The 24,661-nt window shown below is 58.6% G+C and overlaps 2 protein-coding genes across 8 annotated transcripts in view; one reads left to right on the plus strand and one right to left on the minus strand.

Annotated features, from left to right (window-relative positions):
- Nucleotides 1–665: 665 nt before the first annotated feature.
- Nucleotides 666–17,879, plus strand: TP53I11 (tumor protein p53 inducible protein 11). Of its 2 annotated transcripts, none has more exons than XM_067749316.1 (8): nucleotides 666–754; nucleotides 11,849–11,916; nucleotides 12,718–12,877; nucleotides 13,484–13,542; nucleotides 13,738–13,786; nucleotides 14,027–14,123; nucleotides 15,129–15,230; nucleotides 15,676–17,879. In XM_067749316.1, the coding sequence occupies exons 3-8, from the start codon at nucleotides 12,749–12,751 to the stop codon at nucleotides 15,807–15,809; spliced, it is 570 nt and encodes a 189-aa protein (XP_067605417.1). In that variant the 5' UTR covers nucleotides 666–754; nucleotides 11,849–11,916; nucleotides 12,718–12,748; the 3' UTR covers nucleotides 15,810–17,879. The 2 variants fall into 2 exon arrangements, with proteins under 2 accessions (XP_067605417.1, XP_067605418.1); XM_067749317.1 differs by lacking the exon at nucleotides 666–754 and adding an exon at nucleotides 1,369–1,481.
- A 1,806-nt stretch (nucleotides 17,880–19,685) lies between these two features.
- TSPAN18 (tetraspanin 18) overlaps nucleotides 19,686–24,661 on the minus strand; it is a 180,830-nt gene continuing 175,854 nt past the window's right edge. For 5 of the 6 annotated variants that reach the window (XM_067749312.1, XM_067749315.1, XM_067749311.1 and 2 more), the window contains 2 exons: nucleotides 22,930–23,013; nucleotides 19,686–20,949 (listed from right to left, as the gene is read on the minus strand). In XM_067749312.1, coding sequence (XP_067605413.1) covers nucleotides 20,902–20,949; nucleotides 22,930–23,013 — 132 coding nt within the window. In that variant the 3' untranslated portion in view covers nucleotides 19,686–20,901. Of the gene's footprint in view, nucleotides 20,950–22,929; nucleotides 23,014–23,810; nucleotides 23,884–24,661 lie in introns of all 6 variants that reach the window. The other variant, XR_010946069.1, reaches the window with a different exon arrangement.

Raw genomic sequence — 24,661 nt, forward strand, 5'->3', positions numbered from 1 at the left:
GCCAGAAGACTAAATGAAAGCAAACATTAACAACCACCGTCTGTAAAATGGGATCAATCATCCCGGCCTCATACAGGTAGTTGTGAGAATCACGAGTTAACACTTGTAATTCCCTCAGCACACGGTGCCTGGCACGGAGCAGGCGCTCAGCAGACGGGGACCATTGCTGTGTAACTGTGTTATTACACACTTGGGTATCTACCAGCCAAAGCATTCCTTTCTGTTTTAGACACTGGCCTAGGCCCCAGGCGATACCCCAGGGATATTTAAGACAAGGTGGCTTGCCAACCTACGAGGGTGTTGGTAGTCTCACGAAAGGGGCGCAGTCTGGAGAATTTGCCACGAAAGTCTCCCTGGGCGGCGCGGGCCCTCTGTTCGGATTCCCAACCGCCTTCCCCCCCGGGCGTGAGCGCGCCCCCAGCAGGAGATCTCCGGGAAAGCCTCAGCTGGGGAGCCCGGGAGCCCAGTTCCCCCAACCCTTCTCTCCCGCCCGCCCCGGCGGCCACCCTCGGGGGCTAGGCAGCGCGGCGCGTGGGAGGGGACGGCGCGCCATTGGCTTGTGCACGGAACTGAGAGGAGGGACCAGCTCGGGCCGCCAGACTCGGGCAAAGCCCCGCCGCGCTGGGCGCCGCGCGTAGTCCAGCCGGCCCTGCCCTGCCCGGCGCGGGCGGCGCGATGTGAGTCGACCGAGGGCCCGAGAGTCCCCCTGGCACGCCAGCTCCGCGCAGCGCCGGCGCCAGTAGGCGCTAGGAACGTAAGTTCTGCTCCCCGCCGCCGCTTCGGAGCCTAGCACTTTCCCTTCCCGCCGCCAGCTGGCCGGTGCCTGCGCAGCGCAGCCCATTGGGGCTCCTGCGGTCGCAGGGACCGCCGAGGACAGAGAGGACCCCGTGCGCGCGAGCCGGGCGCCCCAGCACCTCTTGGCGCCGGAGGGTTCTGCCGGGACTCCAGGGATTCCCCCCTCCGCGGTTCTCCCGGGCGCCGTCCCGCAGTCCCTTCAGGTCCTCTCCTTCGCGCTCTCCGCTTGCTCCCTTTCCTCTGACTCGGTTTCCCTCTCTCCCTCGGCTTCCTCCCTCCGCCGTCTCCTCCCTCTACGACGGTTTATTCCGCCCTCCGCCTCCGCCTCTTGGGGTCGCGCTCTCCGCTTCGGAGCGAGGGAGAAACCGAGCGGAAAGCATTTTCTCCCTTCCTGGGGTCTGACTCGGTCCCCGCGCTCGGTTCTCTGTCCCCTCCCCCCTCCATCCCTGTCTTCGTCCTCCCTCCATTGTTCCCGGGTCTGGGGTGTGTGCGGCACAAACTTGCGAGTCCCCTTCCTCGCCCCCTGCTGGGTCGAGGTTGGAGGTGGCGGGGTTCCCGCTGCCCATAAGTCTGGCTCGACCTTCTGGTTCGGGGGGCCGTGGGGGCTGGAGTGCTGGGCCAGAGCACCGGAGGCGTCCGACAGCCAGGAGCTCCCGCCTGGAGCCCCCAGCCCTCTATGAAAGTGGGTGGGTATCTGGAGCTGGGAGATAAAGGACACATTGGAGGGGGGAGGAGCAAGACCGGGAGACCCCAGTCTCCAGGGGTGGGGGGAGCAGAATCGGAAGCCGAGCCTAAGCCCCAGTTGTTGGGAGGAGGTTAGGGGAAGGACAGGTGGAGACCGACGCTCGCCACTCTCTCCCAAGTCGCGCGCTCGGCGGACGGGCTCAGCGGACGGGGGCAGCGTGGTCCCACTGTCCTGGCGCTGAATAGCCTGGGACTGCCCGCCTTGGGCGGTATTCTCGTACCCACTCCGGGGGTCCGTAGGGGAACCGCCAGGCCGCCTCGCCCACCCGCGACGCCCCTATCACGGTTGGGCACTAGCTCGGCGTCCTCTCGCTCCGCCCTCCCCCGCCCCTACCCCGTCCCGGGCTCCCGCCGCCTCCTCGAGGCCCCGGAGGGAGCGGATTTCTACGCGGGAGCGGAGGCGGCGGGGGCGGGAGCCGGGTGGAGGGTGGAGGCCTTGAACCCCGAGGCGTCTCTGTAGCCCAGAGCCCAGCGTCGACGGCCGAGGCCGCCTCGCCGCCCCACCGCCCCGCACTTCCTGGTTGATTTCCTTCAGACAAACTTTTCCCGGTGGGGCTGCCCTGCGGGGAGAAGGCACCGGGGCTGCAGGGATGCCCACCCCAACTGAGAGGCCTCTTGGACCTCCAGTCTTGGTGGTCTGTGGAGAGGGAGCCGACGCCCTGTCTTCCTCCGGCTCGCAGTGCCAGGGACATAGGGATGGGGGAGGGGGTGGGGAGGGAGGTGAGAGGGTTGTTGGAGAGCCAGGGGGAGGCAGTCCATTTTTTTAGCCGGGCCTCACACTTAGCCCAGGGGGAGCAAAGATTTTTCTCGTTGGGTTGTTAGTAAATAAGACTACGTATTCTCCAGGCCTCTGTTATCCCATCTGTAAAAGGGGCCCTCTGTCCCTCAAGGTGCCCTCCCGGCCCCATTGTCTTGGGAACCAGCCGACCTGACTTCTCCTTTTCTGCCCACATGCTGTCAGCTTAATTTGCCCTAAATTTGGAGTGGAGGGCTGAGGCCCAAAGCCCTCCACCCATGTTTGGCCGTCAGTACCTCCTGGATCCACAGCTCAGGCCCGCCACCCGCACCCCAAGTTCTCCAACCCCACACTCAACTGCCTCCCCTCCCCCAGAATCTTATGGTAGCCCCCCTCTGTGTCTGCTGGAGGAAGGGCCTGCCAGTCCAGGGGTTGGGGGTGGGAGGAACAGTGGAATTGACAGTGACCTGTGATATTCACACAGCGCTGAACTGCTCTTTACTTTCTTTCATTTATTGGACAAAATGTTTGTGAGAGCTGGGCCAAAAATGACTTAATGAACAGAGTGCCAGATACAGTTCTAGGCCCTGAGAGACAGCTGTGAACGAAATTAAAAGATTCTTGCCCTTCTGGAGCTGACACAGTGGGGGAGGGGCAAATAACTAATAAAGTAAATAAGCAAATTATATAGTATATTGGGAGATGAGGGGGAAAAGTTGAGTGTGGGGGGGTGTTGAGGCCAGGGGTGAGGTCGCCATTTTAAGTAGGGTGGTCAGGGAGGTCTCCCTGAGGAGGTGACTTACAGCTAAAGTTTTGAGGGAGTGAGCTGTGGGGATAGCTTCAGGGACTAAAGATCTGGTAGAGAACAGCCTGTGCAAAGGCCCTGAGGCTGGAATGTGCCCGCTGTATTTGAGGAACTGTAAGGAGCCAGTGTAGCTAGGGTAGAGTGAGCGGGTGGGGAAGAGATAGGAGACAAGGCTGGCTGAGAGGGGATAAGCCTCCCCATTTCACAGATGAGGGCAGTGATGCTCAGAGATAGCATAAGTAACCCCAGGGCAAGCTGCCCAGGAGTGGCAGCCGCAGGGTGGGGTGCCTAATGTTCTGACGCCTAGCCCGTAATAATTTTCCCTTCACCCTGCATCTCAACCATTAATTCACAACAATGGTTGTGCCCCTCCGAAGGCCAGGCCTGGCCAAGTGCTGGGGATATGGAGGGGAGCCACCCAGGCTTAGTACCCCAAGGGGCTCCATATTCTGTAGGCTGTTGCCAGCCCCCTTCCCAGGTTCCCCTTGCCCACCTGTTGTCAGTACACTCAGGGCAGCATCTTCCTCCTGAGCCAGAGTGACCCTAGTTCTCTCTCTTCCCATTTCCTTCCTGTGGCCACTGCCTTGTAAGCACCCCACTCTGTATCCACATGTGGCTTCTACAAGGGGACCTGTTCTGAAGTTGGTATGGTCAAGGGGGAAACTGAGGCAAAGAAGTTGAATTTCCTTGTCTGAAAATAAGAGCAACATTATTTTTGAGCGTTCACTATAAACAGGAACTGTTTTAGGAGTTTTTTGTGCATCTTCTCATCAGTGGGAGATGGGTGTCATTATTATACCCATTTAACAGATGAGGAAACTGAGGCCCAGAGAGGTAGTATCACTGGCCCAAGGCCATGCAGCTAATAAGTGGTGGAGCCAGGATATCAGCACAGGCCTTTTGAGTCATGCCAGAGCCCCCCAAACCCTGGGGGAGATGGTTAGTTCTGGACTGTGGTTCTGGCCCATCAGGGTACTGGGAAAAGTACAGGGATCCTTCTGCTTGCCTCCCCCAACCCACCCAAAGGGCAAATAACTACTTGCTTATGAAAAAGTTGGCTCAAAATAGTGGGACATCTCTTCACGGAAACTCCCTTCCCGCCCTTCTCTCCTGCTCTCCAAGTTTCTGAGCATCTACAGGGGTGGGGGAGGTGGAAGGAGTGGGAGGGGAGAGGGTTATGGCCACCGCCTTTTCACAAGAGCTCTGGCCCCATGGGATCTGGAAGCACCAGCTGCCTCTGAGGGCCCTGATGTGGTCATTGGGCTGAGGGGGAGGCTGGCCCACTCCTGGTTTGGAAAGGACAGGAATTCTCCATGTGTTCTGCCCTTTGTGAGTGGCAGTAGGGACAGAGAAGCCCCTCTCGGTGACTTCTGTGTGGCAGTGGATGGCCATCCGAGGCCTGGACACCCCCTTGCCCACACAGCAGTTTCAGAGGGTGAGGCCCCCAGGGATGTCCCCTCCTTCTTACCCCTTGTCCTGCCCTGCCCTCTCACCCTCTCCAGCACAGCAGGGAATGTTTATTTTTTCTGTTCCTGAGGGCTTGGAGATATTTGTGATGAAAATGTGGGCTTTCCTCTGTCCTTCTGGAAATTAGGCAGCTTCGAAAGAAAGAGAACTGGTAGAGAAATAGCAAAACGTGTGTTTCCAGAGCCGGTGAGAGAGGTGCTAGGACTTGGGGGCAGGGCAGCTTGTGCTGGGGTCTTTGCTGGAGCTGGAGTGCGGCTGGTGAGTGACAAGGTTTGGAAGCCAGATCCGGAATATCACAGCCAGGAGGGGTCCTGGAGACCACACTTCCGTTTTTCAGGCGAGGAAGCTGGGTCCCAGAGCCCGGCCCTGGCTTACCTGTGATGGCAGAATCTGTTGGTGACCTCAGCTGTCTTGTCTCCCAGCCCAGTGACTCAGGGCTCAGCCTTCCAGCTTCAGTCAAACCCTCCATTGCCAGCTCCTGTGTTCCTGGAGTTCTTGGAAATGGGGTGTGGAATCCCTTTCTTGACTACAGAGCTTTGTCACGGGGACTGGTTTGTACGCCAGCAGGATTCGCATCGTGTTCTTCTCCCCCGCCAGTTCTACTCTGTCATCCTTGCCCTTGACACAGAGCCCTGAGCCCGGTGGTGATGCTGGTACAGAGAGAGATGGGTGATGCAGCCCCGCCTTCCACTGGCTCACCGGCGACTTGAGAGACAAGGCTGCCTAAGGCAGCCTGGCCTTTAGAATAATTGCACTCTGCTCTCGAGGGATACACTGCAAGGAAGCCCTGCCACGTGGCAGCCTCTCCTCAGCTTCTTCCCTTAGCCCGTGTACCCTGAAGAAACGCCCACCAGCAAAACCTGCACCCCAGAGGCCACTGTGATAATAATGTCGGTGAAGCAGCTGTGTGACTTCCTAGTTTAGTCCAACCCTGCTGACAACCTAGTAAGTCAGGCATTGTCACCCCATTTACAGTGAAGAAACGGAGGCTCCAGGAAGTTAATCTGCCCAAAGACACAGGACTAATGATGCAGAACCCAGAGATCTGGATCCTTGAGGTTTGAGATTCACTCCGCCTGAGGTGGAGGGTTCTGGGCTGGGTTCTTTAGATCGCATCTCGCCCAGGGGGCTGATGGGCTGCCCCAGGAAGGGACCACAGGAAGGATGATGTGGACCCTCCAGCCCCCATGGTCCCCTTGCTGGGTCTCTCCCTACCTCCCCTTCCCTCTGCCCAGGGCCGGGAGGCTCTGTCTCTCACTGCCCCCACTCGCCTGTCCCAGACCCCATTTCCAGCTATTTTGCACCAATGTGATAACCGAACAATGGGTCTCCTTTGTAGCCCTTCCCAGGTCCTGCTGGAGTCACAGGGCCTTAATCCAAAGGAGGCTGGACTCCAGGGAGGGGTTCAGATGCTGGCAACCTGCCAGGGACTTTCACGGGGAGATGTGATGGGGAAGATGGCTTAGAGCTGAGTCTTTTTGGATGTCGTGTTCACCACACCACACCCCTACCCCACGCACATGTACGTGTGTGCTCATGCACACGCGTGCACGTACACCAGCTTCTATCTGAATATCCAGTTAGGCACAGTTAGCTTAGTTTGAATTTCAGCTCTGCCACTTACCCCCAAGAGACACATACGTAAGTCCCTTGGGCCTTAGTTTCCTCATCTCTAAAATGGGAGTCATAGTACAGCTGTTCTCATAGGGCTGTGGGGGTTACATGGAATTCCTGGTCTAGAAGTACTGGTCCCCTGCCTCCTTTCCTTGGGAGGATGTTTTGGGGGCATTTCTCCTTACCGGATGGGGAGGGACAGGTATGCTGCCCCTCCAGCAGAGGGTCTTGTTTGCAAAGGTAGTGGCTCTTGGCTCTGACACTCAACAGCAATGACTCCCCCCCGAATCACCGGAGGGTCGGCGGCTGGTGGGTGCTCTGGGCCCCAGGCCGCTTCCTCTCCCCCAGCGCCTCTTAAGCCAGCCCTCGTGGTGGCACATTCTCCGTGAAGGGGACAGCTCTGCAGTCCATCTGTTTCTATGGAAACCAGGCTTTCTGGGAAGGCTACAGGGGGGTTGGGAGAGGTCCTACAGGACTGGCATGGGAAAGATGTCTCAGCCCCATCGGATCTGCTGCCAGGGCAGCGCCTGGACAGCCACCCCTTTAATATTGTTAATTACTGTCCTTTGGGGAGTGCATACCAGGGACCAGGCCCCTCCACTGCCTTTTCTCAGTCCGTCTGATCACAACCCTGTGAGCTAAGAAGTCGTCGTGTGGTTTCACACATGAGGAAATGGAGGGTCAGAGAGGTTAAGTAACTTTCCTGAGGTCACAGAGCAATTAAGAGTAGGAGTTGGGGGTTTGAGTCCAAGTTTGCCTCATCATTAAGTATATGCCCGCCCCCGCCCCTCCCCTGACACTTGTAACACTCCTCCCGTCCCCCCATGAGCCCTTCCCTTCCTGGTCCGATCTCGAGGCTCTGCTTGGCCTCTGTGCCATCACGGCCCCTTCTGTCTTGCCGCCGCTGCTAGGAGCTCTTTGGGGATGTTCTTTTCTGGCCTCAGATGAGGAAGGAGGAAGGGGCTACACGGGGTCAGATCTCATCTAGCAGGGGGCCTCGAAACCCTTCCCCCAACTTTACTTTGTCCCAAATTTTTGTTGAGCTCCTCCCATGCCTGGAGCTGTCCAGGCCAGGTGAACAAAACCATCAGTAACCCCTGCCCCGTGGCACTCACCTAGGGATGGCTGCAGCTCTCTGAGGTGGTAGTGGGGTCTCGCCCAACGTTCTCACCCAACCTCCAGTCATTTCCTGGGCACCCCAGATGCCAGGGAAAACCCCATCAACTCTCCTGGAGTCTTCAGCACCCCCTGACCTGCTTGTGCACGGTCACCTGGCCAGAGGAGGCACCAAATTGGAACCCAGTTCTGCCTGACCACAAAGCTCGTTCCCGGCTCTCCTGTGTCACCAGCTCACGTGTGGCCTGGGGCAGAGCTTGTCCGCTCTGGGCCTCAGCTCTCTGGCCTGTCCAGCGTGTCCAGCATGTGTGTGGAGCAGAGCCTCCCCTTGGGCCCTGCCAGGTCTAACTGAGTGTGATCCTGAGTGTTGTGGGTAGAGTTAGGGAGACCTGCTTGCCTTGGCCTGACCGTCCCTCATTCGCCTCTGCTGCCGAAGTGCCTCTGTGTCCCAGCGGGGCCAGCAGGGAGGTTCTCGGGTGGGCATGATACCAGCCCTGCCTTCAGATCACTGGGTCTCGGGGAGCCCTGAAATGCCTGGCCCTGAAATGATGATGAGGATGGTCCGGAAGTGGCCCTGGCTGCCACTGAGGGTCCAGAGAGGGGAGGGGCACTGTGCCCTGGGGAGGCTCCCTGGAGGAGGGGGCATGCAAAGACCCTGAGGAACGGGGGGCATCGGGATGGAGGGAGTGGAAGGCAGTGGTTCAGAAGGGAGAACACCTGTTCGAAGGACAGTGATTTCCCAGTTCATTGGGAATTGAGGTCAGAGAGGCTGGCCAGGGGCAGAATGCAGAGGATCGCGAACACGGGGTCTGGGGGCTGCCATCCACATTTTCCCTTCTCCTTTCCTGGCAGGGCCTCCCAGGTGAGCATCTAGGAGCAAGGGCAGCCCTCCTCCCAGCCCTTCCCCTAGCCTTGGGCAGCCTGGCACCAGCCTGGCCCCCGGGGAGCCTTGGGGGCCCTTCAGGAGGCACAGGGGCCTGGGAAAGGAAGCATGACGGCTGTAACAGGCAGGCTTTTTCCACTGTGCATGGCTGAGTGAGGAGAGGGAAGGAGAAGGAGTGGGGCCCTGCCTGGGTCCGGGCAGGGCACTCTGCCACAAGGTATCGCCTGTTATATCTCCTCCAGCCCTTCTGCAGAGTGAGCCTTCTCATCAGCCCCATTGCACTGGGGCAGCAACTGAGGCTGAGAGAGCTGCGGTGTCCTACAGAACCAGGATTTGAACCCAGGTCTGGCTGTCCCAAAGCCAGTTCAGCTGGGGTACAAGGAGGGAGTGGGGGAACTGTCCTCTGTCCTCTCTTAGGTTACAATGGGGCCAGTCCTACCTGGAGTGACCTTGAAAGGGAGGAAAGTTCACGGGCAGATCAGAGGGGGTGTGTGGTGTGTCTCGGCGGTGGGGTACTTAGGGGCTGCTGTGCGCACACGTGCGTGTGTGTGTGTATGTGAGTGTGTGAGTGTGGCAGCTGCCCGCCTGCCCTCTCCAGGTGGGGTCCAGTCCTGCGGATGAAGGAGCAATGGGACTCAGGGCTCAGAGCACTTAACTCTGTAGGGCCAGGTGCTGGGGACCCTGCTCCCTGGACGTGACGTTTAAGATCCCACTTTCCCTGGGAGGCTGTAGGGCCCTTTGTTGGTGGGGAGCTTGCGGCTGGGCTCTGGGCTCTGTGTACGGCCGCAGTGGGTCCCACCAGCCCAGGTACCTGATGGCTGTGCCGGAGTGATACCGGAAGTCAAATGGAGCCCAGGACCCTGCCCTGTAGCCCCCCTTCTGTACCAGCCCTGGGCCTGTGGTGCCGAGGGGAGCCCTGTGTCTGTGTTGGTGGGGAGGGACCATTGGGCAGAGGAAGGCAGCCGACCCTCTGAGCAGGGGTCGCTGACACAGCCCAGGCCCGCGGTGCTGTGGCCCGAGTGTCAGCCTTACGCCATGGGATTGAGGTCTGGGGGCTCTGCCCAAGGGGTGGAGACGTTAGGAAATGCTAGTTAGGCCCCTCTCCTGATGCTTCCTGGCCTCCACCCCAGAGCCCCTGCTCCATGGGGGACGTGGAGAGGAGGGGGTGTCTGTGTCTAAGTGCCCATCTCAACGAAGCACTTGGTACGGGCCAGGCACTACCTTACGCCCTTCACGGAGGTCACATCTTATATTCTCACAGCATCCCTGTGAGGGAAGACCCTTTGCTTCCCCAGCTATGGATGGGGTGACTGAGGCACAGAGAGTGTAAGTGACCTGCCCACAGGCACACAGCTAAGAAGTGGTAGCCCTGGGATTTGAACTCAGAGAGTGTGGCTTCTGCAGCTAAGCTCTTCTGGCTTTAGCAGTTAGCTGGTACTTTATAAAATACTTGCTGTCCGTTATTTTGTTTCTGCTTTGACCAGGCCTAGGGACGACGTAAGGATTGTTGTTTCCATTTCACAGATGAGAAGACGGGCTCAGAGAAGCAACTTGCCCTGATTCGTGCCTGACAGATCAGCTTCCCTGTCCCCACTCAGGCTGCAAGCTACTTAAGGGCAGGGACCCAGTCCCACCACCTCTACATGGCTCACAGCACGTCCTCACTAAATGCAGTCCTTTCATTTAAATGTGTAGGTGCTGTGCTGTGTGCTCTTGACCAAGCTTCTCCTTTTGCCCCTGGATCTCGAGGAGCTGGGAATTACAGCTCCATTTCACAGATGGGGAAAACCGAGGCTCAGAGCAGTGTGACTTGTCCACTAAACATAGGCAGTAAGGGACACAGCAGGACTGAGTCAGGCAGTCTGGCCGGCCTGGGTGAGAAGGGTTAAAACACTATGGAGACCTATATGAAGGGTTAAGTCAAGTCTGAGCATACCTGGTGCTGGCGAGGATGGGGCGTAAGGGAACACTCATGCATTGTGGGGAAGCGGAAATGGTTCACTGCTCTGGAATGCAGTCTGGCACTTTCTTCTAGAGTTAAACGTAGATTTACCATATAACTCAATATAATTCCACGCCCAGGTATTTACCTTCGAGAAATGAAAACTCATGGTCACACCAAAACCTGCACATGAATGTTTATAGCAGCTCTATTCATAATTGTCAAACTCTGAAACAACTCAGACGTCCTTCAGTGAGTGACAGGGTAAACGAACTGGTACGTTGACGCCAGGTACCGGTACATTGATTCCCACTCTCCTGCCGAGAGGAAGGGAACGTCCATATACACAGCAGCCTGGATGAGTCTCAAAGACATGATGCTGAGTGAAAGAAGCCAGTATCCACGGTTATATACTACATGATTCCATTTATGTAACACATTTGAAAAAACAGAAACAAAACTACAGTGACAGACAACAGATCGGCGGTTGCCTGGGGTTAGGGGTGAGGGGAGGGTCTGACTGGTGATGCAGCTGCCCTGGGTCCTGATTTGGAGGCGGTGGTTGCCTGGATCTATACATGTGCTAAGATTCATATAACTACAGACCCCAAAGAAGGTTCATTTCACTGTATGCAAATTAACAAATAGAAGGCCAGAGCGGAGGCCGGAAGAGGAAGGGTGGCGACCAGCCCGCCTGGGGCTTCCTTCATGGAGGCATGGGTGAGGGGCCAATGGCTTGCTGGCTCCCTGGGGGCAGCCTCCCGCGGGTCCACCTGGCAAGTGGGAGGGACGCCAGGCTGATTATAGCTTCTACCTGGATCCACCAGAAGGTGGTAGCAAGCGGCTGAGGTGTTGTGACAGTGCCCCCCCCCCCCCCCCCCCCGCCCCAGGAGCCTGGTTAAACCCTCGCTGCCCCAGGCGGCTGCCCCGCTGACCAGCGTCAGCCATTCAGTGAGCTGCCTTCCTGGTGACCACCAGCCGCCGCCTCCCATTCCCCGGGGTGTATATACGTGGGAGAGGAAAGCATAGCTGCCCCTGTTCTACAGGTGAGGAGCTAGGCCAGGGGGCTTAGGAGGGCAGTGGGGCCTGGACGTTACTCACTAAAGACCTCCAGTAATGACCTTGGCCATTATTTCGAAACTCGAGCTGGTATGCTCCCTGCCCAGTTCATCCAGTGTAAAGCCATGTTATCCAAACACCCCACCGTTTGATTCTTTGTTCTGATGTTTATTTGCTGGGTGCTTTATTTTGTTCTAAGACACTGGGTCTTAGTGTCTTAGAGGCTGGAAAACTGGAGGTGACCTGGGGACATTTCTGTGCCCTGCCTCTGGCTGGGGCTGAGAGGGTGAGACTTGCCGGGGGCCACACAAAGACCTGAGTCTGATGCCTGGTTGGGGGGGTCCAGCAAGCCCACCTCAGGTCCCTGGTTGAGGGACAGGCAACTTCTGAGCCTTGTCTGTTATCGGGGGTGGTTTTCCTGCCTTTCTGGAGAGTAGCTGTGGGTGGGAAAGAGGTGCAGGGATATGGGAGGCACCCAGCACTGGTGCAGCACGTGATAGGGTGGGGGTACTACCATTTTTCAACCTGGTCTTCTATCGAGCCTCATTGAACTTGGTTTTCTCATCTGTAGAATGGGTGTAAATAGTACCCATCTTGCAGGGCGGCAAGATCACAGGAGCCCACTCAGGGCCAGCTTCTGGAAACCTTTACTTCACTGTGGTTTACACTGTTGTCTCCTCCACATAGATTTTGTGCTGACTGAAGGTGAGGACGGCCACTCAACTCACATCAGCGTCTCCACTGCCCGGCACACAGTAGGTGCTCAAGAGCTGGTCTGAGGTGGAGCTGGGGGGAGGCCGGAGGTTGGGGGCCATCAAGGATCGTGGGCAGACCTGGGGGGGGTGAGGGGAGAGCAGGGAGGGGCAAGGCCCGAACTGCTGCCACAGCCCTGCCAACTCTCCTGGCCATCCCTCCTCTGGCTCAGCTGGGTCCTGGGGTCACCCCCTCCCCTTGTTCTCAGCGCTGGCAGGTTAGAGGGAGGTTGTCTGGGAGGGTGGGTGGGAGGGCTTGCTGGGCAGAGGAATTGTCTGGGCGAAAGCTCAGTGGTGGCCTGGACTCCAGAACTCAGGAGCCCTACCCAGGCTTGGGTAGACCCTTCCCTCTTCTGCCAAGGCTGACCCAGGCCCCAGTTTACCCCCTGCCCCCAGGAACCTTTGGGTACAGTCTATCCAGGCCTGAATGCCTTGTCCTGGGCCTATACCTCCTCCAGGGCTGTCTGTAAGGCTCCCTCCGGCCTGGTTGTCTGGGGTGTGCCACATCCACTTAGGCCAGACGGGCTGGCGGAGCGGGAAGGCCTTAGGACCATCTGCCCTAACGCGTTTTACAGATGAGGAAGCTGAGGCCAGGAGAGGGCAGTGACTTGACCCTTTTAATCACACAGTCGGGTGGTTAGGGAGCCCAGTACTGCACCTGGACCCTCAGATTCCTCCTCCAGTGTCCACCTGCTGCCCCAGGTTGACGGGGAGGCCTCCCCAGGCCCTGGGCTGGGGTCTGGCTGCCCTCTGAGATCCGGAAGCTGGGCAGGACCCGTGGCTGAGGCTGGTGTCTCCCTGCAGCCCTCCTACAGAGGCCGGGCTCCAGGACAAGATGGCAGCCAAGCAGCCCCCACCCCTCATGAAGAAGCACAGCCAGACGGACCTCGTGAGCCGCCTGAAGACCCGGAAGATCCTCGGCGTGGGCGGGGAGGATGACGACGGGGAGGTCCACCGCTCCAAGGTGGGCGGAGCGCGGAGGAGGGGCCTCGAACCGGCCACATGGGGGTCTGCCTCCGAGCACCAATTTGGGGAGGCAGATCTGGCCCACTGTTTGGGGAGAATAGCTGAGACCCGTTGCAGCTGCAGGGAGCCCCCAGATTTAGCTCATATTTTCTGGAAGTCTAATGGATATGTCGGAGGAATAGTAGCAATAATGAAAAGGGATCCTTGGAATTAGCTGAGTGCTTATTACTTGCTTCTTATGGCACCAGCTACTTTATAAGCATTATTTACCCTGGGAGATGTAGGGTCAGTTATTAACCCATTTTACAGATGAGGAAACTGAGACTCAGAGAGGTTAAGGACTCTGCCACCAATAAGTGGCAGAGCCAGCCTTCAAGCCCACATCTGGCGGACCTCTGAGCTTTCATCCTCAGCCACTGTATTTTCAGCTTCCCATAAGCCCCGGCGTCAAGAGGAGGAAGAGAGGGTGTGCCTCAGTGTGACCCTCCCAGCCTGGGTGATCCTTTGGCTAAGCAGAGCCACCTGGGCATCCAGGGGCCTCTGGGAGGGGGTGAGTAGGCTGGGCAGGCAGAGCTGGTTGCCTCTGACCCCTCTGTGTCCACAGATCAGCCAGGTCTTGGGCAATGAGATGAAGTTTGCTGTTCGGGAGCCTTTGGGCCTCAGGTGAGCATCACGAGTTTGGTGGGGGACAGGGCTAGGGGGCGGGGCTCATCAGCTTGTCCCTGTGTAGTCTTGTCTTTGGTTCCATCCCGTCAAATTCCCTCCCCCAGACCAGCCATCGCTGGGCATCTTGGCTGGAGAGGGAAGGGTTCTGTGGGGCCTGGGGTGGCTCTGACCTTCCTCTCCACGCCTCCCCAGGGTCTGGCAGCTTGTCTCTGCTGTGCTCTTCTCTGGCATCGCCATCATGGTGAGTCCCTGCCTCGCCCCTGGGACCTGGCCCCCTCCCCTGCCCTGGAGCATCCTAGCTCCCATGGTCCGTGGTCCCAACTCCTTGTCACTGGAACCTCAGATCTTCTGTCCTGGTAGGGAGGGGTCGGGGGCAGTCAGTGTCCTGATCCTGGACTGCTACTGGGGAAAGGAAGGAGATGTCCAGGGGAAGTTTCCACAGTGAGCCCCTCACCCTGAGCCTCCCGCACGCTGTCTGCAGGCCCTCACCTTTCCTGACCAGCTCTATGATGCAGTCTTTGATGGAGTGCAGGTGACCAGCAAGACCCCCATCCGCCTCTATGGCGGCGCCCTCCTCAGTGAGTATTGCTGGGCCAGACTCTGGGGAGGTGATAGGCAGCCGAGGGACCAATAGGGGCCGAGGGAACATGGGGAGCCTTCTTTGTGCAGGGGCTCCCCTTCTCAGAACCCACGCTTCAGCCAACAAGTCTGTCTCTGCTGGGTGTGTGCTGCCATCTTGTGGCCACTGGTAGACTGTCCCCAGGGGATTGGGACTGTCCTCAGCATCATCTGGGACAAAGCACTTATTGAGTGCCTGCTGTGTGTAGTGCACCACCTAGGCATTGGGGTAGAGAAATGAAAGAGGCCCAGGCTCCGCCCTCCAGGGCCTCACAGCCCGGAGCGGGAGGCAAAATCAACACAGTGTCTGTAAAACCCTCGCCCTTGGACCGCCCATTTGAACCACTTCTGTTTCCTCTCCAACCTGAGTCACACGCAGCAGTGCCTGTTAGGAAGCTAAATGACAGCATTTAAAACCCAGCACTGGGGGTGTCCCTCCTCTTCTCCAAAACATTCTGTGGCTCCCTATTACCCGCAGACTGAAGTCCCAGCTCCTTCCGGTCTCTGATATTCAGGGTCATCTGTGGGGTGCATCCAGCCTTTCTTCCAAACCCCCCTCCCCCACATCCCACGGCGGGCCCCGGACCCCAGCCGCACCTCCTGAGGCCCCCGTTTCAGAAGGCCTCCACGACTTCGCAACACAGTTTCCCCAGCCTTGTGCCAATTGCACTTCTACTTGACCTTCAAGGGCCACCGCCAGTAGCTCTGGGGTGGGGTTGGGGGGTGGGGACTGGGGCAGCTTCAGGCCCTTCAGCCTCGCAATGGGAGAGCTAGTGTTACGGGTTATGGGTCAGGTTGGATGACGGAGGAGTTTTAATTTGAGCAGTGGGAGTGGGGGCAGGGCATGTCCGGGATCCTGGTTACTTTGTCAAAGGGTGGAGGACCAGGCCCCCTGCCCGTCCCCCAAGGGGGCGGGGGGATCAGGCTACTCTGCCCCCCGCTCCCCTCTTTGTCCCCCACCCCAGGCATCTCCCTGATCATGTGGAATGCTCTCTACACGGCTGAGAAGGTCATCATCCGATGGACCCTGCTCACCGAAGCCTGCTACTTCTCGGTCCAGTTCTTGGGTGAGTCCTGAGGTGGGCAGTGATGGGGAAGCTGATGGGGTACAGGGTGCGGGCAGCTTGGCCCCTGGCCTCCCAACTCTTGCCACTTGTTTTCTGGGAAGTGATGAAAACCTGTGCGAGGGGGAGGGACTCGTGTGGCTGGGTTGACCTGTACACCTGCACACCTGTGCTCACGCAGCTGATAGGTGCCTGTATCCTCCCGCATACACGCCCGTGCACCCACAGTCCACTGCTCACTTGTGGACCCAGCACAGGTGTGATGACACACAACCAGTTCTGCCCACATGATCGCCCCCCATACCTGCTACGGTTGGCCAGCTGATAGGATGCCCCAGCTCAGGGCGGGGGTCAGTCAGGCAGCCACCCTGGGGCCCATGGCATCCCGTGCTGGGGTAAGGGCTATCCCCACCTCTGACCTGTGTCCCCCCCGGCCTCTCTCCCACAGTGGTCACTGCCACGCTCGCCGAGACAGGCCTCGTGTCCCTGGGGATCCTGCTGCTCCTGGCCAGCCGCCTCCTTTTTGTCGCCATCAGCGTTTACTACTATTACCAAGTTGGCCGAAAACCCAAGAAAGTGTAGCCGCCTGCCGGGCCAGGGGCCCCTCTGGGGCAGGGAGGCCTGGGGACCTCGGTTTCCCTTTGGTTCCGGAAGGCAGGAAGGACCCTGCCCCAGGCAGGCAGGAGTAGCCGCCTTCCTCTCCTCCTGGGCACTCCCGAACGCTGTGATCTCCTGGGCCCTCAGGTTTGGGGAGGGATGGAGCCTCTGCACCCCATCCTTCCCCCCCCACAGTGACGCCTCCTGTTCATGGGTGTCTCGGCCTCTGGATCCCCTGGACAGATGCGCGAGGACAGAGCCTGAGTCACAGGCATCCGGCCAAGGCCAGGCTCCTGCCCCTCTGTCACAAGACCCTTCTTTCTTGAGAGGCTGTGGACCGCCTCCTTGCTCTCCCCCAGGCCCCCAGCCAGTCTAGTGCCCAAGCAGCTGAAATTGGCTTCTGCCCATGCCTGGAAAACCTTAGAATTTGACCCCGGGCCCCTTCCCTTCCAGGCGGGTGCTCTCCACATGTAGGGGACCCTCTGCCCCCTAAACACAGCGCAGCTGCGGGCTGGCAGGCAGGGGTCCGCCTTTGACCCCTGGCGCCTTCCCCTTCCGCCTTCTGTGAGGTGGGCTGCAGGTGGCAGGGCCTTGTCCTCGGCCACGGCCTCTCCTCGGGCCTCGCTCTTGGCTGCTCTGCCTCCACGCAGCTCCTGAAGGCCCCTCGGTGCCCCCTCTCCCAACTGGCCTGGGTCCAGAGGCTGCCAAGGGCCTCAGCCCCAGGCCGGCCCTGACAGATGGACACCCGGGTAACCCCAGATGGCGGCCACCTGTAAGTGACGGGGTTTGTGGTTGAGGAAGAGAGAGAAGCATGTCTCCATCACTCGGCATGTCCTCCAGGGTCCGAGGTGCACCTGGCTCAGCCCCCTTATCCCCCCTCCCCCCCTCCCCAGGGTGCTGCCCTCTGGCCTGGGGTGCCTCTGGGGCCGGCTGGGTAGGACTGGGTGCCCTTCAAGCTCAGCAGGGGCAAAAAATAGAAATATTTCAGCAAGCCGCCTCCCCTCATGCCCAGCCCCCATCAGATGCCTGGAAGAGGCCGGCAGCCGGCTCCCTCAGAGATGAAGACCCCTGCAGGCCCAGCAGCCTGTGTGCCCCCCGTGAGGCCTTTACCCGACACCCCCCTTCCCTCCGGCACCCCGGGAGTGGCAGCCCCCGTGTCCTGGGGACAGATGTGGAGAGAAGCAGCCCCAGCCCCAGACTTGCTTCCCGTCTTGGAAGAGAGTGTTTAGGGGGCGAGATTATTGGTCCTTAGGTGCAGCCCAGCTCTGGCTGCTGCGTCCTGGGTCCGGGCCCTGCCCGCACTGGGCCTCGCTGCCCTCCCTGTGGCCTGCAGCCACACGTCCAGGGACACGGCCTGTGCCCAGCGGAGCACGGCACCGCCGCTGTTAACACAGCCGAGGAGAGAAGTCCAGCGGGTTGGGCGCCCAAGGCTGTGCTGCTGGTAACCGCGGCCGAGCGGAAGGGAGGCTGGACACTAAGGAGGGGCCGTCCTCCCCTGGCCTCCGTCTCTCGAGGCTGAAGTTTGTGCCTCTTTGCAGAATCCTGCCCCCAACCGCCGAGCCCCAGGCAGGCCCAGAGCCACGGCAGCCTTTGGGAAGTGGTACTGGCTGGTGCGCAGTGCCCCCAAGCCAAGGCATGTCCTCTGAGCTGACCCATGCTTTCTGAGGCCTGGCTAGCACGCCGCCAAGCGGTGGACGGTCTGTCCTAATGACCGCTGGGCGTGGCGGATAGATTTCCCCCGGGAGGCTAGCAGGGCAGGGGGAAGTCCGGGCGTCCGCGGGGGCTGAGCCAGCCAAGCTGAGGGAGGGTGGCAGGACCTTGTCCCCGGGGGTGGTAATGCGGGCCTGCTGGGACGATGCCGTCCTGGCTCTGTCCCTCCTAAAGGTTTGGGAGAACCCAGAATGCCCCTTCCCCGGTTCACTTGCCAGCCTCCTGCCTCGGCCCAGCTTCCCCACCCCGCCCCCAAACCAAGACCACCTTTCCTCACGGTCACTATTTATTCTTCGTTCCTTTCTCTTTTTGTAAGAAACAGTCACAAAAATCAGTGCAAAACCATCAGTGTGGGCGTCCTGCTTTATATTACAAAAACTCCTCTTGATATAGAATATAAAAAAGGGAGGCTCACAGGAAATAAACTTGATAAATTAGCTCTGCTACCTACCACAAGGAACACTTAGAGTTTTCAAAATAGACTTTCAACATAGGACCCACCGGGGAGGGGAAGAGGGAGCTTCTAGGGAGATGGGGGTGCTGGGCCTCGGCCGGTTTGGGGGATCCTGTCTGGGCCCCTTAGGCATGGAGAGGAGAGAGGGGACAAGGGAGGCTGGGGAGGGGCCCCAGTGCCCAGCCACTAAGCAGGGAAGGTGGCCTTCGGTGCTGGGCGGGGTATGTGACCAAGTGCAAGGTCGGGCTCAGGAAGTCTCAGCACAGAGACTTCCTACCCCCCCCCCGCCTCCCAGCAGCCCCCAAATTGCCATCTGCACCTATTAGGGGCTGTGGCCGCTGGCCTTTGCCTTCTCGTGCCCCCGAGAACGGCCGCTGGGAGCCTTGCCAATAGCTCCCAGCCTGCGTTCATGCTACAGAGCAGCGACGCCTGCTTCCCCTTTCCGGCCCCAGAACGTGGTCAGTGGGGGCAGATCAGGGCTCCTTGGCCCCTTTCTGGAGAGCCCTTGGGGATGAGGGTCTTACATCTGCCCTCAAACCCGCCTCCCCCAGGTATTCCTCCACGACCAGCTTTTCTTCTCGGGGGCCCGGAGGGGGTGGTGCCCGATGCCCGGCTCTTCTTACCTTGAAGGCCTCAGATTCTCCTGGGCAGTGGGGACCAGATGGGGCCCTGACGCCTGGGGCGCCCCTGGACTGAAGTCACACAGCTGCCCAATTTGACCCTAAGCCCTGCCTAGCCAGCCTGATTTTTTTTTTTTTTTGGTCAACCACACACCAGCCCTCTGCCTCTGCCAGGAAGTTGAAGCCAATTTGTGGGTGGTCTAGAGACCTGTGCTGGGGTGCAAGCTGCACGGCCCCCTGGGTCCTGGGGTTGCCCAGTCGCTAGCGAGTTCATAACATCATTTATGGAGTTGCCAGGGCAGACTGATACAGGGACAATCTGGAAGGACCCAGCCCACAATGGGCCAGGACTGGTGAGGACAGCAGTGTGAGTGCAAGGGGGAAGGGGAGAAATGGGGGGAGGGGCAAACCAAATCTTTACAGCAGGCACAGAGCTCCAGCCGCATCTCAGAAGGGGGTAGGTGGCAGAGCAGGGGAGCGCTGGGCTCTAGGCCACTGCTCTGTCTCCCAGTGGCTGGAAAGCTGGAGGGGAGGCTGGAAGCTGGCACAGGGCCTTTGAGATAGAATGGGCTCTTCCCAGACCCTGAAGAGGGACAATGAAGAGAGGAGAGCAGGCACCATACTGTCCCTTCCACACCCATCCCTCCACAAGCTTGAGTTGTTTGGCAGACATCACTAATCAAGATTACACTGTCCTCCCCCACTGAGCCCAGGCCAAGCCTCCGATTTTCCACACCGCCTCTGGCAGCCACTCCTGACTGATCAGGGTCGAGGCATCTTGCAATAGAGTTGCTAACACTGGTCTAGAATTTGAGACCTGCACATGAGGGGCTGATTTGTGGGTGCTGTGTGGGTGTGAGTAAGTCTGTGGGGAAACCTCTCCCTGTCAGATCCTGGAGGAAACACTCAGAAATGTGCTATGGACAGCGAAGGGACAGGAAAACCGTGTCACAGCAGAAATGATGAGGTGCCCTGGGGTTCTTTAGCCTGGAAATAACGGGGCTCGGGGGGACAACGTGTGGCCTTATCGCTTCGGGAAGGAGAGCAAGTGGGATGCCATGGACAGAACCACAGAAAAACAGGAACCTCTTCCGTGTATTGAGCTGATGTTAAAGTCAGAGCAGTCCAAAGAGAAGCCTGTCTTGGGAGGTAGTAAGCTCCCCGTCCTTGGAGGTGTGCAAGAAGAAGGTGGAGAAGTCTTGGCAGGGATCTTGTGGAAGACATCCGAGTGGCAGTTCTGAGTGAGGAGAGGAGAACCAGATGATCTTGGGGGTTCCTTCCAGCCCTGGGGGCCAGGGAATTGGTGGAGTCAGTGGAGGAAAGGAGGGCAGTTTAGAAAATGGGCTGTGGTGTGTGTGCATGTGTGTGTGTTCCTGGGACTTAGAGATAAGTGTGGGGAGGTGTCAGGGAGAGCAGGGAGGGCAGAGTCCAGAATTTTCTTAGCTGTGGAGGCGGGAAGAGGCAATTCCTGACCAGCTTGCCCGCTCTCTTCTGGGGAAACCAGGATGCAGAGGCCAGGGAGGGGTGTGAGCAGTAGGTCTGCTGGGACCAACAGAGCCTTGGAAGGAGTGACAGGCACCCTGGGGATGGCGGGGTTCTTGTTCAGAACTGTCACGCACGTGCTGTGTGACTGTGGATGAGAAACTGCTCCTCTCTGGGCTTTCCAGATTATTTGCTCCAACAGATGGGGAAGCACGGACCCTACCGGCTGGGCCATCCTTGGATCCAGCATCTGCAGCCCACTCTTGGCCCCAGCCTGAGGCAGGGACAACTCCATCCTCAGAGGACCGGGGACTCCATGTAGGTTCCAAGTCCTCAAGGACATGGTGACCAGATCTCCTCAGCGCCCCTGGGCTTTGCCAACTTCTCCACAATTTTCTTTTGCCTCCTTCTTGCCAAAATCCTTATTACTTCCTTGGCACCAGATCCTGAAGCTGTGAGTTGAGGGCGCAGGTCCCGGGCTGCCAGATCTGGCTGCAGCAAGGAGGGGGCCTGGCCCTGGTGTTGCTTTGGTCTCTAGTGCAGGCTGCATCCTGGGTTCAGGTGCCCGGGCCCCCGCGGAGAACCCCATGGCGCCCGTTCCGGAGTCCAGATGGGCTACATCAGTCCATATTCTTGCCTTCATTTTTTTTGTTAAAAAAATAGCTATTTTCCTCTGCCCCATTTCCTAGCCACTCATCATGGCCTCACCTCCTCCCCCGGGGCCAAGAGGGCAGGGGCGAGGGGGAGGGGAGGGCATTGGGTGCTGGGCAGTGGTGGGTGGGGTGAGTCTTCAATCTTCAGGCCACACCCTCTACTGGATGCCCCGGAAGAGGCACATGGCAAAGACCATGGCAAAAAGCTGCAAAGAAAGTAGGAGTTTGCTTGTCAGGCTGGGCTTGCAGCCCTCCAGGGGGCTGACCCTCCCCAACGAGAAGGGGCTGTCTGCTCTGGGACTGGAAGGGGGGTCCCCCATCACTCTTAGAACACTCCTGCTGCTGGCACTCCTGACACTGCCCTGGGGGCAAGCCCCTCTTGCCAGTCAATGGTCCCCTTCATGCCGTGTAGTCATGAAAAGAAGGGGGCCTTGGACATGGGTTCAAATCCAGCTCCCTTATTTGCCAGCAGCAAACTTCGGCCAATACTCAGTTCCCTTCTCTGGGCCTGAGTATGTATCAAGAGTCTACCATGTGCCAGGCACGGTTCTAAGTGCTGTCTCAGAAGCATTTTCACAGACCAGGAAGTGAGACACAGGGAGGTCAGGTAACCCACCTAAGGTCACACAGCTACAAATGGAGGATCCAGGATTGGAGTCTAGGTATTCTGACTCCAGAGACCATGCTCCTAGCCCCTGCACTCGCCTCCTTCCAACTCACAGGAAGGAGGTGAGATTGAAGTCTAAGGCAATTAACGATGTAATGAGGCCTGTTATATAGTAGATGCTTAATTAGAAGTTACCAGGATTGTTACTAATAGACAAGGAAGATGCAGCCCTTCTCCAAGCTAGGAGCACAATCACTGAACACCTGTCTAAGGGCCCTGGGGTAATGGGGTGTGTAGAGACCCTGACTCAGAGATGCCCATTTCTTCAGACTGGCTGATGCCCCTGTGCCAGAGCTCTTGCAAAAGGTCCCCGAATCATTCTGCCTGGCACAGAGGCCACAGCTGGGCTTGCGGGCTGGGCGTGAGGGCAGTAGGTCAGGAACACAGGCATTGCTTAGCGAGCCCCTATTACACGCCAGGCACGTAGTCCCCGGCACCTGCAAGCCCCACCGTGCCCTAGGAGCAGGCTTCTAGCACCATGTTGCAGATAAGGAAACTGTGGCTCGGGCATCCTGTGCGTGGGGCGAGGCAGAGCTGGAAGGTGAACTCTAGAAGCCCATGTTCTTCCTGCAGGGGACCCACGCCTGCGTTTTCCCAGGGGGTCTGGTACTGATTTGTGTTTCTTGTTCATTGTTTCCTCCTAGGAGAGGACTTGCTCACCTAGAACAGCGTTGGCATACAGTAGGGGCTCAATCTTTGCTTGACGAACGAATGAATGAATGACCCCTCCCTCTCCCCATCCTCAATAATCTCCACAAAACTGCTCTAAGCAGGGCTGTAGGACACAGTAAGAAGCTAAGCAAGGCCATGTTTATGGTGCCAGGTGGGAGGGGGAAGGCTGAGGATAGGGTGGTCTGACTTCATTTCCTGGCTGGCCGAAGACTGTCAGCCCCGTTCTTGAGATGGGCGGGCCTGGGCAAAGCCCTCTGTCCAACCTTCCAGGGCAGCGGGTTTGAGATCCGGGAGAGGGTGGTAGAAGGAAGGGAAGGGGGCAGCTCTGCCCTTTGGCCAAAGCGCCACCTAGTGGTGGCTCCAAGAGTCTGCGGCTGCCTTCCGTTTGAGGGGGCTCAGGGCCCTTCTGTCTTCACCTCTGGGGCTCAACGTGCGCTTGTGAGGTCCTCAAGGCCCTGCAGGCCCTCAACACCCCACAGAGAATGGGCCTGATCTAGAAGCACAGGCTGTAGCCCCTCCCTGAAATCAGCTGCGTTGATCCTTCAGTCAGAGTTCACTCTGGACCGTGGGTAGGGGTGAGGGCAGCGACTCTCAGGGCCTGTCCATGCCCACCGCCCGCAGACTCGCTCAGATGTGTCCAGAGTCCCAGGGTGACTCGCAGGCAGCAGACAGGCACGGCTGGGCTTACCTGCCCATCGTCCCTGCAGTGGGGACCCACTGGGTCCTGGGTTAAGGACCTGGAGACGGAGGCAGGCTGGGGGTGCAGGCCATGGGGGATCTGCCTGAGACCCTGTGTAGGTGTCTGTCTTTCTTCTGAGGAGCCACAGAAGTGGGGGCCTTTACTTACCTCGATGGCCAGCACCCCTATGGCGAGGGCTCCGGCCAGGTAGACGTAAGTTTCAAAGGCGTTGAGGATCACCGTGTAACAGCCCTGGGAGGGAAGGACCAGAGGTAAAGCCATAGCCAGGAAGGAGGGACAGAGGTCAAGGGCCAGCCTCAGGACAGGGGTGTGAAGCCTGGGAACTGGCATATAGCCCCAAAGCTCAGGCAGCAGCAGGCCGACCCTGTCACACCGCTGCTGGGACAGTTTGGATGGGAGGAGCGGGGGAGGCAGGAGGCCCATAAGCTCAGCCACTCAGCAGCAATACCCCAGAGACCCTCCTGGCCCTCCAGCCCCTAAGGCGGGGCTGAAAACTGCCAGCCTGCCTGCTGCCGAATCAGCCACAGACCCGTTCTTCTTTTCTGATTGGAATATTGGGAAATTTCCCATAAATATCTGGGCTCCTTGCTTCTCTCATAAAATCAGAAGATCCAGCGAGGTAAGCCATCATTTCTTTCTATGTGGCAGTACCTGGGGACAGGTGCTCCCTGGGGAACCACAGTCACCACCATCCCCTATTGTCCCACACCCACCCTCTCTACTCCTTCCCATTACCAGCCTGGCAGCCTGGCAGCTCTGCCCTAAGGAAACACAGCCCATTCTTCAAGACCCAGCACATATCTCACCTCCTCCAGGCAGCCTTCCAGGACCAGCCCAGCTCTCATAGGGCCCCTTCTAAACGGATTGAATTCCTGTGCTATTACTGCTTTCTCAAGCAGTCCTCAGGAGGTACAGACTGAGATAGAGATGGGCCCAGTAAGACAGAAAGAAAGAGAGGGATGGCATGCGAGCAAAGCCAGGAGCTGCCAGCACGTGACCTCAGCCCCATCCGACCCTGGGTGCCTCACATCTTGGTCATCTTCGTGTCCATGCTCCTTCCCCCAGCACCGTGCTGACCAGAGACTGATGCACGGTAGTTGCCTTGAATGAAATGTATTTTTAAAGGGGGAGAATTTTCTTTCATTTATGAGAAGCTGTATATTCTTTGGGCCCAGCCAGAGGACCTGCAAGGGGAAGAGCCCCCGGGTGGGGGTGGGGATCGTGCCTGGTCCCTGCTGGGTGACTCTGGCTGTTTCTGAGCTCTGTTGAGATTCTTGGGTGTTCACGCCCATTGTCAATCACCCAGAAGCCCTGCCTCATTGGCCGGAAGTGGAAATGACGCCCCATGAGGCTGTGCCCAGGCAGGTGGATGGCAGGACGTGATCTGGGCAGAGTGGCCCGGTGGATAGCATGAGACCCTCCTGCTGGAGGCTGATGGGGGCTGGGCAGGGAAGGCTCCCACAGGCCCCACTTTGAACACTCAGCAGCAAATAGGATGTACCCAGATAAACAGACCCCTCCAGCACGATGTCCTGGATCCACAGTGCTCTTGGGGCTGACGGTGTGTCAGAATCATCTGGGGAGGTTGTTAACAATGCAGATGCCAAGGCCTCACCCCCCAGACTCTGGATCAGGGGGTCTGGTGTGGAGCCCAGGAACCTACGTCGTGAGCAGATGCCCCAGGTGATTTCTAATGCCTTTGCCACGGCCGGGCTTTGAGACACCACAGTCCCGGCAAGGACAGCAAGGAAAGAAGGTCTTAGCTGAACTCGGGCCTTGTCTCAGCCGTGCCACTGGGAGCCCAGCTAAGGGCTGTGTGATCGGAGCCCTAAGGGCGCCCTCCCACAGGCCAGCTGGTCAGGAGCCCAGAGTGGCTGGA

The sequence above is a fragment of the Pseudorca crassidens genome, chromosome 9, assembly GCF_039906515.1.
Source record: "Pseudorca crassidens isolate mPseCra1 chromosome 9, mPseCra1.hap1, whole genome shotgun sequence".
NCBI classification, from domain to species: Eukaryota; Metazoa; Chordata; class Mammalia; order Artiodactyla; family Delphinidae; genus Pseudorca; species Pseudorca crassidens.